Source organism: Oratosquilla oratoria, chromosome 23, assembly GCF_046742065.1.
Source record: "Oratosquilla oratoria isolate Oo_2021 chromosome 23, ASM4674206v1, whole genome shotgun sequence".
NCBI lineage: Eukaryota > Metazoa > Arthropoda > Malacostraca > Stomatopoda > Squillidae > Oratosquilla > Oratosquilla oratoria.
Genome location: NC_134799.1, coordinates 32,172,565 through 32,189,383, shown reverse-complemented (window position 1 = coordinate 32,189,383; position 16,819 = coordinate 32,172,565). Strand labels below are relative to the sequence as shown.

At 44.8% G+C, this 16,819-nt stretch overlaps 1 protein-coding gene across 1 annotated transcript in view; it reads right to left on the bottom strand.

Annotated features, from left to right (window-relative positions):
- The window catches only part of LOC143037757 (uncharacterized), a 766,745-nt gene that overhangs the window by 79,479 nt on the left and 670,447 nt on the right, over positions 1-16,819 (bottom strand). Inside the window, exons 17-20 of the mRNA XM_076206310.1 lie at positions 16,577-16,757; positions 12,825-13,249; positions 11,650-12,015; positions 8,086-8,194 (exon numbers count right to left, since the gene is read on the bottom strand). Of these exons, the coding sequence (XP_076062425.1) occupies positions 8,086-8,194; positions 11,650-12,015; positions 12,825-13,249; positions 16,577-16,757 (1,081 nt within the window). The remainder of the gene's footprint in view (positions 1-8,085; positions 8,195-11,649; positions 12,016-12,824; positions 13,250-16,576; positions 16,758-16,819) is intronic.

Here is a 16,819-nt window from a genome sequence, read left to right as displayed (position 1 = left end):
ATTGTTCATTCAATTCCACGCTACAAAGTCCTCTGTGAGAGGCATCGTCCTTGCCTTCTGATAGGGGGGAGTTTGTGACGTTATACCATATCATCATCTTATAATCAATTCCAGGAAACATCCCATCGCTTTTGGATGAAGACAATGTAAGCAGGATAAGGTGACAAAGGCAAAAGAAGACAAAGACAAGTTATGTAAAACCTAACACGACGTACTTTGTTTCACCACGTCATGGTGACGTGCTCCTCCTTCGCTTACTGAATAAAATCACCTGACGTCACCCAAGACTTAATAACGTACGCTATAGTGATAACGCAGTTAACAATTGTTATTATGAATACTAATGGTGTCTACACTGAACGAATAATGAATACGATTTTTTTTTTTTAATCTTTTTACTCCTTTTCCCAACCAATCATGCTTTCACCTCTGGACACTAATATATATATATATCATACTGGCAGACAAAAAACGAATTCTCCTCTTACCCTCCAAAACATGCGACGAGTCCTTAATGCTGCAGCTGGTTTTGATCCCCATGGAATCGAAATAACCTTAAACTAGTTCGCACAGAAAAAAAACAAGGTCAGAGGATTCCACTTCCCGAGCCTCATTGGCCACCTAGGGCCTCCTTGGCGCGTCAAGTTCCTGAGACTACGCGGCAGGTTCAAGTCGTGAGTTCGAGTTGGTATCGATGTCAGGTAATCACCGAACTCGACAAAGAATGCGACTGACGCGGTGGCCGTAGACACTCGAGTGACGCTATCGAGGTCTTAGTCTGGAGGTGCAGGTCAACGGAGGTCGGAGGATGGGGTGGGGGTGGGGATGGTACACAGTCGACGGAAAATCATCCTGGCTGAAAGGCTTGTACACGAACATACTGTACATTCATGATTTTTGCCTAAGAAGCTCCCCAACGAAGCCCCTAGTGTTTATCCATAGCAGAAGCCCTACAAACCCCAAGGTTACAAACATGTTCCTTCTCTCTCTGTTCCCCAACAGAAGCCTTACATGCCCCAAGGTTACAAACATGAGCCTCTCTATTTCTCTCTTTCCCCAAAAATGGTCTTTGGACAGACACCACTGCCGGCTCAGTCCTTTTCCTTTCTGCAAGTAATTCCCGAGGTAATTCCCGCCCCCTTTCCCTTCATAAACAATGAACAACTGTAGGGAAAAATTAAATACTGGCCAAGAATATTCTTATTCCTCTCAGTCTTCTTACCGTGTGTATGCCGAGAAAATGATCGCACCCAATCATTTATCGAATATTATACTCCTCGTGGAAATACTGCACTCAGGCCTAATGTCGATATTTCGCTTTTTTCAGTCTCGTGTACATGTCCAGAGACCCCTTTCCTACCGTTTACGGCGACCCTTTCGAAGAACGAGGCTCAATTGGATTTAAGACTTTTCAAAAAGCTCGCTCGTTCCCGAAAACCCTTTCATACTAAGTTAAGAAAAAGAAGAAGAAGAAGAAGAACTATAAGAACATATGAACTAAACAAAACTTAACAAACAGGGCGTTTCCTCCTGAGAAACTCTGACAAGATTGTTTTCACAAGGATCCTGGCAAACCTCCAACCATTAAGTCTTTCCTCATTAAGAACATATTTCATTCTCGGTCTTATATACAACGGGTGTAGAAAAAACGACAATAACACAAGTAAATCAGAGACTATAAAAAGGAAACCAAAGCAAGAATACAAGAATAAAACATCCACGGGACTCATTGTGAACAATACATTTTGTACCCATTTGTAATTGTTATTTCGAACTATGTTGTAAGGACAGGAATTTTGAAGGGGTATTATTTTTGGAATTTCGTTTTATTTATCTATTTATTTATTTGAGTGTTGATTTGAGAGACTGGGTATTATGGACGTCGTAACGGTTTTACTCAACCAAGAAGCAAAGTAGAAAATAGAGCCTTAATAGACCATGAATTTATTCTATTCTATGTCTGCCTATCAAGATGTGTTGGCAAAGAGCCTTACTATAATCATTGAAGAAGAACATACAATAGGAGATAGCTACAAATATATTTCAGCTGATTTTGGTTAAACTGAGTTTCGACGCGACATTAGAATGTTCTCGAACATAGCGCGGGCACCGTAGCTCCGCCCACCCGTGACGTCACTAAACGTTCGGACAGAGGCGTAAGCTAAGGCCATTAATTTTAAGAGTAATAGGAAAAATTCCCAACTTTCAGTTCAGGATTCCACTAGAGAAATAGTTTAGGGAGAGATTGTAGCAGCTAGGGGCTCTGTTGAGAAGCGAAATGAAGTTTTACGAAATAATACAACAGGGAGGTTAGTAGTTTACCCATAGATACGAACACATAGCCGTCTCGTTCTCTTTGTGCGCAGCTAAAATTTTAATCTGATGCCAAAAATGATTCCGATAACAGGTATGAACACGTTCTGTAAGATTAATGAAAACAAATGTCAATATGTGAGTTAAATGATATAGTGCAGATATAGTAGGTAGATAGTTATTATTATTATTAAGTTTTGAATCTGATGCCAAAAATGATTCCGATAACAGATATGGAAAAAGGGGTTTAAGGGAGTGTACTTCACAAACACTTTGCGTATATACATTTAACATTAGCTATGAGAGTGTAATCCTTAGAGTACAATTCGGTCTGTGATCGTTCTCTAATAAGAATACGGGGTTGAAGGTAGACACAGTGCTTGAAGGTAGACACAATATTGTAAGTAGACTTATACAGTGACCGGAAGGTTGGAGCGTAAATAACTACGTTTTTCCACGTGCCTGTGACCTTACTTATGATGCCCATAAGAAAGAAAAAACTGTTATTAAATGTCTCGCATACCCATATATTTTTCATATTGTAAGGATCAATAGATTGTCTAGTTGGAGAAAACCACAATATACTTTTGTATTTCCTTACTATATTTTTGCTTCAGTGTAATAATTAACACATAGCAGACCTTCGCTTATTTTCTTTTACTACCCCCACATTATTGGTGGCCCCACATTATTGGTGGCTTATATTCTTTTACTACCCCCACTTGGGCATAGGCCTTTTCGCTACCCAGGACCAACCCCGAACGACCTGAGGAAAGGGGACGGAGTCAGACGTGAATAACAAGGAGCAGTTTCCATTTATGGTCAGATATATCCATATAGACGATTGGGTGGTGGCAGCGTATACCTTGATTTTTTTTATTTCCCAAATCGTTCTTATGTGGGTATCTCTGATCACTCCCATTGGAGGTGCTCTTGGTTAAACACTAAATCAATCGACGGCACCACATTATTGGTGGCAGCGGTGGGATTTACGCTATTAACCAACCTGAAGCTCACTTATCGGTGTGTCGACTTCGACAAAGCTTGTGTACCCTGTGGATTGGCAGTACAGTAATCAGAGACAGAATAGATCCTCGGCAGTCACTAAGAGTATAGAAATAGCGGATGAGATTGTGTGGGGAAGTGACGTGTTAAGGTGGAACTACACATAATTAAAGGCAGTCAGGTAAAAATGAACAATAAAACGGAATGGGAATCTAATTCGGGAGAGGAAGAAGAGACGAGAGCGAGGATGGAAGATAGACATGAATGGGAATCTAACCCAGGAGGAGCTGTTCTATTGGCCAAATTTAAAGGTAGATGTATGTAATTTTGTAAAGAAATGCATTACTTGTCAGAGGTTCAAGGGTACACAAGGGTTGTCACAGCAATACAAAGAGGTTCCCCTTGCTACAAAGGCAATGGAGAGAATAGGCATAGACCTAACAGATATGGTGTCCGGGACGCAGAGGTATAGGTATATTATGACAATAATCGATCACTACAGTAGGTTCGTTAGGTTCTTCCCATTGAGAACAAAACACCACCAACACATACTACACTCCCTAACCCAGTTCTTCGCAGACTACAGCACCCCAGAGAGCATCATAACAGATAATGGAGCAGAATTCACCAACACGGCTTACAAGAAGTTGTGTGGAGAAAAGCAAATCACCCTGCTCTACACTACCCCAGACCATCCCCAAGCGAATGGAATGGTGGAGCGGATGCATCGAACATTGAAGAACATTGAAGACGGATCATCGAAGAATACTGAAGAGAATCAATTGGAACAATCCGCCCAGTTGGCGCCATATCTAGTGATTTAAGGTGCTAAGATGTCAGTAGTTAACTGCAATAGGAAATGTAGGGATCATATCGTGCCAGTATATGTCCAAAGAAAAACGAATGCTCGTGCAAATTAATGCAAAGATGCCCTCAATGTTCCTATATATTGGACCATAAAGCTTAAATGTAACCCACCTATACTTTTATACATGTGTAAGGTTGAGATGTCCTAGGATTAAGGATGCATATATTTCATATGTTGTAAAAGGAAATTTCAGCAACAGCCAGGTGAAGGAACTAAATGTCAACTTATAAAGAAGTCAATATTAGCCTAGGAGAGGGACTACAAACGATGGTTAGCGAGCACTTTCATTCGGAGTAGTATTGGAAAATGGGGAAATTCTTTAGCTCGAGTTGGGATCATGAACCCAACTCAATTCACAATTGCCCGCTTGACAGGGGTGTAGGACTTCAGGACCTGGTGGACAATCGCCGATTGCCCAGAGGTGAGCCCACAGAAGGGGAAGTAGTGTGCCACCCATGGGGCGAATCCACAAGAGAGAGTCGTGGCTTAGCTCGGTCGTAGCGGCTATGCATGTCCAGTCAAGTAGTATGTAAGAGGTCAATTGGGGAATCCAGCCAATACGAAGACTGATGGAAAAGTCCACGGAGACATCCACAGTAAATTGGTGTACCCCCGGGTCACCTGAGATTCGTACACCTACGAGTGTGCTGAGGAGAGAGTGCCTCGTCAAGCTATCAAAAGGATAATCGCTCTCTGATGCAGGATGGATTTTTTTTTCTTTTGCAGAGGGATTTGGACCACACCAAATAGAATCCTTCACGTGATGTTGCGGAATTTTTCTTTCAGAGGGGCGTAGAGCCATGTAAGGACAGGAATTTTGAAGGGGTATTATTTTTGGAATTTCGTTTTATTTATCTATTTATTTATTTGAGTGTTGATTTGAGAGACTGGGTATTATGGACGTCGTAACGGTTTTACTCAACCAAGAAGCAAAGTAGAAAATAGAGCCTTAATAGACCATGAATTTATTCTATTCTATGTCTGCCTATCAAGATGTGTTGGCAAAGAGCCTTACTATAATCATTGAAGAAGAACATACAATAGGAGATAGCTACAAATATATTTCAGCTGATTTTGGTTAAACTGAGTTTCGACGCGACATTAGAATGTTCTCGAACATAGCGCGGGCACCGTAGCTCCGCCCACCCGTGACGTCACTAAACGTTCGGACAGAGGCGTAAGCTAAGGCCATTAATTTTAAGAGTAATAGGAAAAATTCCCAACTTTCAGTTCAGGATTCCACTAGAGAAATAGTTTAGGGAGAGATTGTAGCAGCTAGGGGCTCTGTTGAGAAGCGAAATGAAGTTTTACGAAATAATACAACAGGGAGGTTAGTAGTTTACCCATAGATACGAACACATAGCCGTCTCGTTCTCTTTGTGCGCAGCTAAAATTTTAATCTGATGCCAAAAATGATTCCGATAACAGGTATGAACACGTTCTGTAAGATTAATGAAAACAAATGTCAATATGTGAGTTAAATGATATAGTGCAGATATAGTAGGTAGATAGTTATTATTATTATTAAGTTTTGAATCTGATGCCAAAAATGATTCCGATAACAGATATGGAAAAAGGGGTTTAAGGGAGTGTACTTCACAAACACTTTGCGTATATACATTTAACATTAGCTATGAGAGTGTAATCCTTAGAGTACAATTCGGTCTGTGATCGTTCTCTAATAAGAATACGGGGTTGAAGGTAGACACAGTGCTTGAAGGTAGACACAATATTGTAAGTAGACTTATACAGTGACCGGAAGGTTGGAGCGTAAATAACTACGTTTTTCCACGTGCCTGTGACCTTACTTATGATGCCCATAAGAAAGAAAAAACTGTTATTAAATGTCTCGCATACCCATATATTTTTCATATTGTAAGGATCAATAGATTGTCTAGTTGGAGAAAACCACAATATACTTTTGTATTTCCTTACTATATTTTTGCTTCAGTGTAATAATTAACACATAGCAGACCTTCGCTTATTTTCTTTTACTACCCCCACATTATTGGTGGCCCCACATTATTGGTGGCTTATATTCTTTTACTACCCCCACTTGGGCATAGGCCTTTTCGCTACCCAGGACCAACCCCGAACGACCTGAGGAAAGGGGACGGAGTCAGACGTGAATAACAAGGAGCAGTTTCCATTTATGGTCAGATATATCCATATAGACGATTGGGTGGTGGCAGCGTATACCTTGATTTTTTTTATTTCCCAAATCGTTCTTATGTGGGTATCTCTGATCACTCCCATTGGAGGTGCTCTTGGTTAAACACTAAATCAATCGACGGCACCACAATGTGTGCTATTCATTAACTGCACTTCATGTATATTGATTCAATGCCAAATAAATTATTACTATTATTATTATTACTGTATATTCTTAAGCAGTCTCTGACCGCCCACCCCTTATAGTACACAACCCTTGTCCCATCACCCCCTCCCCTTTCGTACCACCCCCTATGCCACCTATCTCATACATCGCATGACGCCCCCCCCCACTCCTTACGCATACTTACACAACCTTCACTCCTTCCCCTTGGAGCTTACACTCCAACACTATTTCGGAGTCAACCCTCTACCTCCACCTCCACCGTCGTTCCTTATACAACCTCCAGCCAACGCCCTCTGCCTTAAAACCTGACGCAGTCCGAGTTCCTCTTGGTTAACTAATTCTTAACCAACTAAAGCCTTGATATCACTTTGGAGACTGCGAGTTTATTATCAGTGTTCGCAAGAATAAGTTTGTGTAACGCGGTTATATAGTATTATTTCTTTAAGTTATGTCTGGTCAAAAATCTATAGCCCCTCCTACTCCTCTTTAATCATCTCTTGCCGAAGGAAGAGGTGGGCATCGTGACGAAGCAAGACAACGGACACAGAAGACCTACAGAAGCGTTTCCGTAGGTCTATGTCTGGCGTCATCTACAGGCAGGTCCTGGAGTTCATCCTCTTCATCTATTATTGAGCAGGAGGAAGAGGAGGCGAAAGAGGAGAATGGGAAATAAAGAATGACACGGGTGGAAAAGAAGAAATGGAAAAAGAACATATAAATATATATATATACATATATATGTATATATATAAATATATGTATATATATATATATATATATAGAGAGAGAGAGAGAGAGAGAGAGAGAGAGAGAAAGTGGGGGGTACACGCAGGGGTCAGCGAAGACGCTAAGTTGAGTGCCGTGAGGAAGCAGGCCCACAACGGGGTCTGGGGTCCTGTGTCTGCTGAGCTGGGGGTGGGGGTCGTCGCGCACGAGCTAAAAGCACATGAAACCCATCACACCAGCATTTGGGAGGGGGGGGGGGTGTCAGCGGCCCAATCCGACTTCGGCTACTAAAGACATTAGCCCCCCTTCCTTCAGCCTGAGGCCACGTCGTCCCTTGAAAGACTTCATAGCAACACATACATACATACATACACACCTTTTATCTCAGGTCCTTGTGGATGAAGGTTCATCCCTTCCTCCGCCTAATAATAACATACTCGTACACGAAAAGCCCTTTTTCCCCTTATACTTGGGTGGCCTTTAGTAGTAGTAGTCGTAGTAATAGAAGTAGCAGAGGTAGTAGTAATAATGATAATGACAACAATAACAATACTATATTTCTTCGTATGTATTAACTGTATGTATTTCTTTCTTTTTCCTTTCCCCCAAGGACGACAAAACTTTCGTCAGCGTTATCTATACATCTGTGACGGTACACCCTCGTGTGTTACCACCCAACATTACGTTCGTTCATTTCAAAACTGCTATGACTTCACATGCAGTATGCAGTTTTAATACCACCAGACACCAGAACAGAGGTACAAGCCCCCTCCCCCCCCAATAAAAAGGAAGAGGGGGGGAGGGGTTCGACCGAAGTGCGAAGAACTGTACTCACCCTTGACTTCCTTCAGTTCCGGGTCAAGTGATCCCCCTTCCATCTCGAGGTGCTTCAGGATCTCCACCAGACACTTGATGTTCGTCTGCGTCGTGGCCACCAACTCAGCCTGTGCACAAGAAGGAGGAGGAGGTGGGTGAGCGAGTGGTGTGCAGTACATGGAGACGATGTGTCATGCTATATACAATGAATATGGGTATGTTTAAGAAAAAGTAGAATTAAGAAAAAAAATTAAGTGGAGAAAGAGGAAGGGAAAGTGGTAGAAAAAGGGGAGGAGGAGGAAGAGAATGAGAGTGAAGATGAGGACAAGAAGGAAGAGGTTGAGGAGGAGACGAAGGAGAAAGCGAGGGAGGAGGAGGCAGAGGAGAAAGAAGTGGAGAGGTAGAAGGGGAGGAGGGAAAGAATGCAGAAGGTGAGGAAAGAGAGGGGTATAAAACCTTGTATATCAGAAGAATTTGGGGTTCTGTCCTACATTGCATGGAGGACACTGTACCAAAGTGGTTTATGTAAGGGGTTATCGGGCTGCGCTGTAGGGTTAGTGGGCGGAGCTTTGAGCAGTACAGTATCTACAGCACACAATACCTGTGTGACCGGTTCAACTTAAGGGGGACCTCCCAACTGGGGTGCGACACTGTTGCATAAATGGGTGCACTATTTCAGACCACAGGGGGGCTATGTGGACTAATAGGGGGTATGTTGAGAGCGAGAGCGAGAGAGAGAGAGAGAGAGAGAGAGAGAGAGAGAGAGAGAGAGAGAGAGAGAGAGAGAGAGAGCAGTAACTGTTGCGCATATGTCTCATCGTTGGTATGTATCTGTTACTAAAGCCAGAATTTACCTGGCTCTCGTTTAACAACACGTGTGTGTGTGTGTGTGTGTGTGTGTGTGTGTGTGTGTGTGTGTGTGTGTGTGTGTGTGTGCACATGCTTGTGTAGGAGTGTGGGATATGACAAACAGATCGATATATCTATGTATTCCTATTTGTGTGCTTTCGAAAATGAATACATATAGTCGTATTTATATAAACATGCGCACACACATAGAAAACACACACACAATATCCTGTCATCAACAAACAATACATATAACAAAAACAATACATCAATTGCATATTTGGCTCCCCATGGTCTTGGATTACGTGTTTGACTCGTGAACATGTGTGTGTGTGTGTGTGTGTGAGAGAGAGAGAGAGAGAGAGAGAGAGAGAGAGAGAGAGAGAGAGAGAGAGAGAGAGAGAGAGAGAGAGAGAGAGAGAGAGAGAGAGAGAGAGAGAGAGAGAGAGAGAGAGAGAGAGAGAGAGAGAGAGAGGGGGGGGGGATTCACCACGTTCTCGGGGCACGTGTTGGGCTTGTGCACCTCAAGTTAGGGCCATGGAGATCCCCGTAAGAAATCATCTCATGCCATGCATGGTGATGTGTTGCATGAAGCAGTACTTTGATGACTACTTAAGTGATATTGACACGAAGGTGGTCAATGACTCAATGTTGAGAAAATATGACTTCAGTTTATGAGGGCCTGTGTGTGTGTGTGTGTGTGTGTGTGTGTGTGTGTGTGTGTGTGTGTGTGTCTGTGTGTGTGTGCGTGTCTGTCTGAGTAAAATGAGTCAAGTTATATGATACGTTCTTCACTGAAGATCAATTGTGATAATCGAGTACGAAAGGGGCACCCGAAGTGTGTGTGTGTGTGTGTGTGTGTGTGTGTGTGTGTGTGTGTGTGTGTGTGTGTGTGTGTGTGTGTGTGTGTGTGTGTGTGTGTGTGTGTGTGTGTGTGTGTGTGTGTGTGTGTGTGTGCGTGCGACCCCATTATAAGCCTACTGCGGGCCCCGATCATGCCACAAATACTTTCATTTGTTCGTAAAAATTTTGCCAATCTGGCTCAGTATGAACACCTGCTTTACAAATCCTCTTTGAATCATTTTATGTCGTAACGGTTCCTTCCGTGGCTGTAATTCCTAAAAGCTCTACAAATACAAAAAGCTCTGAACCATTTTATAGCATATTCTATTTTTCATTTTCATTCAATCTTTATCTTTTTTATCGTTATTCTTTTCTGCATTATGTCCCCATACAAACACTATATACGGGTTCGAGCTCTTATCAGGGAGGGTATTAGCTGTCAATCACTAGTCCGGCACATGATCCATGTTTACAGACGCTAAGGATTTCCGTTTCTATAAGACTTACCTGTTATCAACTGATATGGCTGTTTCTGATAAGGTTACCAGTGTCAACACGCAATGGCACACATACAGATGAATTGTTGTTAGGGAGTGTAGCTTCCCCAGCGCTTCTATCCTAGAACTGAAATATGCACGTTGCTGTCTTGAAGAGTCTAATGTTTACCACAGAGGCCTCTAAACTGGGAGGCTATTTCTAGCTAAAACAACGGTTGATTCGCCACAATTTTCAAAAGTGGGATAACCGCACTTCACTTCGAAAAGTAGACAACCACAAAACACTGCGAGGATTACGCCGCATGACGACGAAGCCCCATCACACTCACTGCCTCGACCACACATCGGCGTATGTTATGTCACTGTGATGTACGCAACGCGTGTTCGTCTTCACAATATCACATCACAGTTCTGCTGGTGCCCACTTTTCGACTGCTTCCTTCCAGCTGCCACTAACACCCACACACCGCTAACTTCTCCCACCCACGCTAAAAATGTTGCCACTTCGCACTGAATTTCGCGTCGTAAATCATTCGCGATATGGAACGCATTCCTTGCGTTAACTCATTCCACGCAGGAGATACACACTCACAGCACATTCCCCTATCGCAACTAGGCACTACTACGGTTCTCCACTTCCATCAGCTGTGGTTCTCGCATCCCAACGCTGCCACACGTTCAGGTAACCCCACCTTTATCCGCATCATCGCATGGGCGTATCGCTTTCTCGGGCTACGCGTGGCAACCTCGCATGGGCCTCAGTGACTTTGGAAATGTTTGAAGTTTTGGTGTTTTTGATAAGAATGAGTTTGGCGAAGTGATACATTTGGCGATCCGGAACGTCCGGCATGCGAAAGAAAACCAGGGGCGGGACAGGATGCTCTGAATGGCGATAATTGTCCTACGCCCATGTGGTTGCTAACTACTAATTTCCGTTCGCAAAATGACCTTACTTGGTCGCCACATGGAGAGGTGGGCGGCTGCTCCAAACCTACTTTAGTTTCGCCATTTCTAACCTTCTTCTACACAGACTGCAAATAATGTGAACAAAAAAATCGACCGCCTGAATGACTAACACTACATTAGACTTCTACGTACGTCTAGTTCAAGGCCGCGCCTCACCTTTCTCCCACTCACCTACTAAGTTCATCATAGAAAACGGATGGCATCACAGAGAATGTATATTTTCAAGGGGTAACTATACCAGTTGGCGGCCTTATAACATTGTCGGATTTTCTTATTTCTACCATCTAAATTCATTGTTAAATTCGTATCATACACACGCGCGCACGCACGCACACGCACGCACACACACACACACACACACACACACACACACACACACACACACACACACACATACACAGATGAATAACAAAATTTAATCAACTTACATAGTCCAGGCCAAGGGCAGCTTCATTGCTGTACTTCTTCAAGACGTTTTCAGTGACCGTAAGCTGAGACTTGGACTCGTCAATGACATGATGAAGGTCGTCCAGGTCGGAATCGGAGTCGAGATCAATCGCGGGCGTGGTGACCAGGTGGCGAAGGCGGCGATGATGGGGAGATCGACGGCCCCTCTGGTGGGGGACGCCCGAGAAAGAGGAGTTCCCGTCCGAGTCGATGTACTTGCGGTAGTCGTCGCCGAAGTCGAGGAGGCGACGGGCGGCTTCCTGGTCGATGTCCTCCGAGTAGGGCTCGCTCAGGTATTTGTACTCCTGCGGGAGGGCGGAGTAGGTCGAGGTGAGCACAAGAGATGACTTCAAGAGGAAAAGGTCAGGAGAGGGCAAGGTTGGATCAAAGAGAGGGGAAGGAAAGATACTTAATATTAAGCTGTGATGAATTAATTCACATCTTGACAACAGAAACCATACGTACATACATATACAAAAGGGCCCTTTCCCCTTTATAAAGAGATTGCCTACTTTAAGCATACACCCACCCTTCACCCAGACACCTATTTATTGTCCCCTTCAATCTTGGTTCCCTACAGTGGAGTACATTCAATAGTAACTGTTAAACGAACAAAGTTAAATCATCGCGAAATCGGATCTAATCTTTTTTTTCTATCAAGAAGAAAAATGTCCTTGTTACCACTACTCCAATAGCTTATGTCAGGGCGATCTCAAAATTTGAAAAAAGTACATAAAGAAAAAACAAGAATAAAGAGTTCTCAAATGAAACATAATACATGTAAAATAAAAAAGATGAATTAAGAACACTTAAGTTTACCTTCCCTAAGATAGAGAGACACAGAGAGAGAGAGAGAGAGAATGTGTGTGTGTGTGTGTGTGTGTGTGTGTGTGTGTGTGTGTGTGTGTGTGTGTGTGTGTGTGTGTGTGTGTGTGTGTGTGTGTGTGTGTGTGTGTGTGTGTGCATGGTGTGTGTGTGTGTGTGTGTGTGTGTGTGTGTGTGTGTGTGTGTGTGTGTGTGTGTGTGTGTGTGTGTGTGTGTGTATGTGTGGTGTGTGTGTATGTGTGGTGTGTGTGTATGTGTGGTGTGTGTGTATGTGTGGTGTGTGTTTATGTGTGGTGTGTGTGTATGTGTGGTGTGTGTGTGTCTAGCTCACCTGGTATGGGTCCCATGCCTGCTCAGAGAGCGAGCTCATGTCCTCTTGGGCATTCTGAGCATCGTGGTCACTGAAGGGGGCGGAGTGGGAGGAATGGGAGGGACTGTGCGCCGCAAGTGACTTGATGGCCGCAAGACCCGCGGCTGCCGCAGCCGCCGACGAAGTCAGGTGGCTGCGGTCACTGGAGTTGGTGCCGATGTTGGCGCGGCTCTTCTTGTTGCCACCTTCGTCCTTGCTCGCCAGGGTCGCCGACGAATGCTCCGTGCCAGACCTGGTCGGGCTGGCGTGGCGCGAGCCGCCACTGCTGGTGGAGTCGCAGGCGGTGAGGGCGTGCGAGGACCTCGGCACGCCCACGACGCAGCCTGATTCGGAGACGTATCTTTCAGTGGAAGAGGTCATCCCGCCTGAACCCCGGCCGGTGTTGCCTGGAAGACAAAAGACACAGGGTCAAGAAAGAGTTCCTGTGACCTTAGCCATTTCCCTAGCGAGGGCTAGGGGTGGCTGATCTTAATTGGGGCAATAAGGTGCTAATCAAAATCAGATGTAGGCCTACTATAATCGTCTACCATAGTTCAAGGACCATGAGGTCTTGCCATGCTGGACGCACACGTTTTAAGTGTTTCGATGGTTACATTACATAAATAATGCATTAGTTTATACTTAGCTAAACACTTAGGTATTGTTTAGGTAGTGAGGACTTTTTCGACATTGGAATGTCCTGTCTCAACGTGAGAAGACAGTCATGACTTTCATTACATAAATAAAAATATAAAACACGAGGATACAGAGAGGGCGCCATAGAGGTGAATAAAATAGCTCGGCGCTGCCAGAATAAAAGGAAATGTGCTGCCACCCGGCACGGAAAGGGATACCATGGCGACGATGTAAACAATCTTGGAGGTAACCAAAAGAGAGAGAGAGAGAGAGAGAGAGAGAGAAAGAGAGAGAGAAAGAGAGAGGCATGAGCCGTGATGTGTCAGGGACTAAATCTGTATTCACGGAGCCTCACGTGCCCGCCGCCATTACGACTCACAGAAAACGGATCGTCCGGCGCCCCGTGACACGAAAACGATCCCAAGCTAATGACCTCCTGGTGACAAGATGGCGAAGTAGGAGAGTTAATACCTTGACAACAGGGTAATCAAGGTAACGAGTATAAAGGATAAGAAGTTTCTGTCATGGAAATAAAAAATGTGTTTAGGTCCAGAAGAGATGAGATTTGGTATCTCTTTCACGAGGGTTAAGTGACATTTAGTGTGATGACAGGGTGATGCAAATATGACAGATCGTGGAGAGAGAGAGGGAGAGAGAGAGAGAGAGAGAGAGAGAGAGAGAGAGAGAGAGAGAGAGAGAGAGAGAGAGAGAGAGAGAGAGAGAGAGAGAGAGAGAGAGAGACGAAGCAAGAACTAAAGTTTCTGCTGAAACCAAGAGTATTTATAGAAACGATGCCGAAGAGTTGAATAAAAAAAAAAGGAATACTGTATTTATGTCGCATTAAAATTAGCAGTGACGTATTATCGAGATCGGTCCGTGACCAGGAAGAGTCGCTTCCAAGCCACACGCGCGCGCGCACACACACACACACACACACACACACACACACACACACACACAGTGTTGGGTGTCAAGCGAAGACCTTGCTTGGTGTATGGCACCATCAACGACCAGGAGCAACCCCACCGCCCAGACACCGAAAGACAACACCAACGCCTGAATCTCCTGCCAGGACACAACGACCGGCTCACACGTGAACCCTGGGGCACTCACCACGCGCCTGAGATCGGGGACGACTTCATCACCAGTCACTGTTACTATGCAATTCAGAAAAAAGAGGGGGAGAAGGAAGAGGAGAAGAAGGAAGAAGAGCATGGAAGGAAGAGGAGGAGGAGGAGGAGGAGGAAGAGGAAGAGGAGGAGGAGGAGGAGGAGGAGGAAGGATGAAGAGGAGTGGAGGTGGAGGAGGAGAAGGAGAAGAAGGAGGAAAAGGAGGAGGAGGAGGAGGAGAAGAAGGAGGAAAAGGAGGAGGAGGAGGAGGAGAAGAAGGAGGAGAAGGAGGAGGAGGAGGAGAACTACCAAAACTTCGGGAAGCTCGAGCAAGATGTCTCCACTACAGAGACTATTATTATTACGGGTCTCTTACGTCACCTCTGCCGGTGAGCGTACGCATACGTGACAGCCAACCCCCATAAAGCCCCAAAACCCTCCCAACCCCAGCTCTAAGCTTCTCCCCGATCTTCCCCAACCCTTCCTACTCTCCTTCTCCCCCTTCCCCTTCCTCCTCCTCAACCTTCCTCAGACCGGGTTCCAACCCAAGACGACTAAAGCCCACTGGTACTTCCATGAATGAGCGATATTATTCACAAGTATAGAAGCCCTGGTAATGTAAAATCTACAACCGTTGGTAAATGAAATTTACATGTTCTCTCTCCTCCAGAAAACACAATGAAACGAGAACAATAACAACAATATTAATAATTCCCCCATTTACTCCGCAACCCCAGATTGATGCAGTAGAAATATTCACCCGGAACTTATGTATATAAAGGACCTTGACCATTTCATATATTCACGCGCACGCATGCACGCGCACACACACACACACACACAATCCATATGCCAGCCTCTCTGTGGAACAAAAACTGTCAAAGAAAAACAATACACACAAGATAGTATAAAAATGTCATCACAACAAAAAATGAGAGAGGGAGGGAGGGAGGGAGGGAGGGAGGGAGAGAGAGAGAGAGAGAGAGAGAGAGAGAGAGAGAGAGAGAGAGAGAGAGAGAGAGAGAGAGAGAGAGAGAGAGAGAGAGAGAGAGAGGGGGGGGAGGCAGGGAAGTGGAGGAAATATATGGCAAGGCACTCGTGGACACAGCCATGCAAGACCCTAACCAACCGTCTACTCTTCAGAAGTCTTGCGAAGACTGTCTCACGGCTGGAGACCATGAGACCACCGAAGTCTTAACTTCTGGAGACCCATCGTACGGCAAGTACGCCCACGTTGAGCACGCCCTTGCCAGAACGCACACTATGCAGAACCTCACTCGCACAGTCACACGCGCGCAACTGGTATATACACAAAAAGCTTCCCTCACGCCCGCCCGCTACCACGACCTCTACCACCTTCACCACCGCCGCCATCTCTTGCAATGTCTCTTTTCAGCTGCCTCTTTCACGGCGCCTCCTCTCTTACCTCCTGCCAGACTCACACTCACACAACACAATAATCTAATGTTTCGTCCCTCTAACATGGGCGATTGATGTCATCTCGCCCTGTCAAAATACGACATTGTTTCAACGTCTGAAGGCTACATGACGTCAGTTGGACCCAGAAGACCTTTGCAAAGAAGGTTTATTGAATTGGAGTTTTACAAGAGGTACCTGCACGTGGTGGGCCTGCAAGATGGACAGCAAAACTGCCCATTTTCAAAACCCATCAACCCCTCACCTCCATTAGGAGGTGCGGCCCTGTGGGGATGACACTCGGTCTCGGGACCGGACTCAAGATCTCTCTCTATCAACTTTAACTGCACCCATTACACTTTTTCACACATGGAGAGCCTAGGACCGGCGACTGCTCTTTTTCTATTACCACAGTGAAATAGTTCCACACTGACACAACAGTTCAAAGTTTCTTCCCAGAGAGATCTGTGGATGAGCCTGAGGACCGTTATCAGGCATTGAATCAATGAAGCGTAACCAACCCTCATGCCAGTGACCAACCACACAGTTTCCTGGCGAAGACGACCTACGTACCAGAGAATGATGAGCTCTTGACCATGTGTCTCCTGGAATGGGAGGCTGTGTCGGAGCCGGACGAGTGCGACTTGGAAGTTGTTGAAGACTTGCGGCGGCTGGGAGAGGGCTGGTTCGTGTCAGAGCCGCCAGAGAGGTTGAGTGCTGGTATGCCCTCAGACCCAGAATCAGTGCGACGCCCCTGCAAAGAAAAATAAATAAATAAGTAAATAAATAAAAAATAACAAATAAATACATTAATAA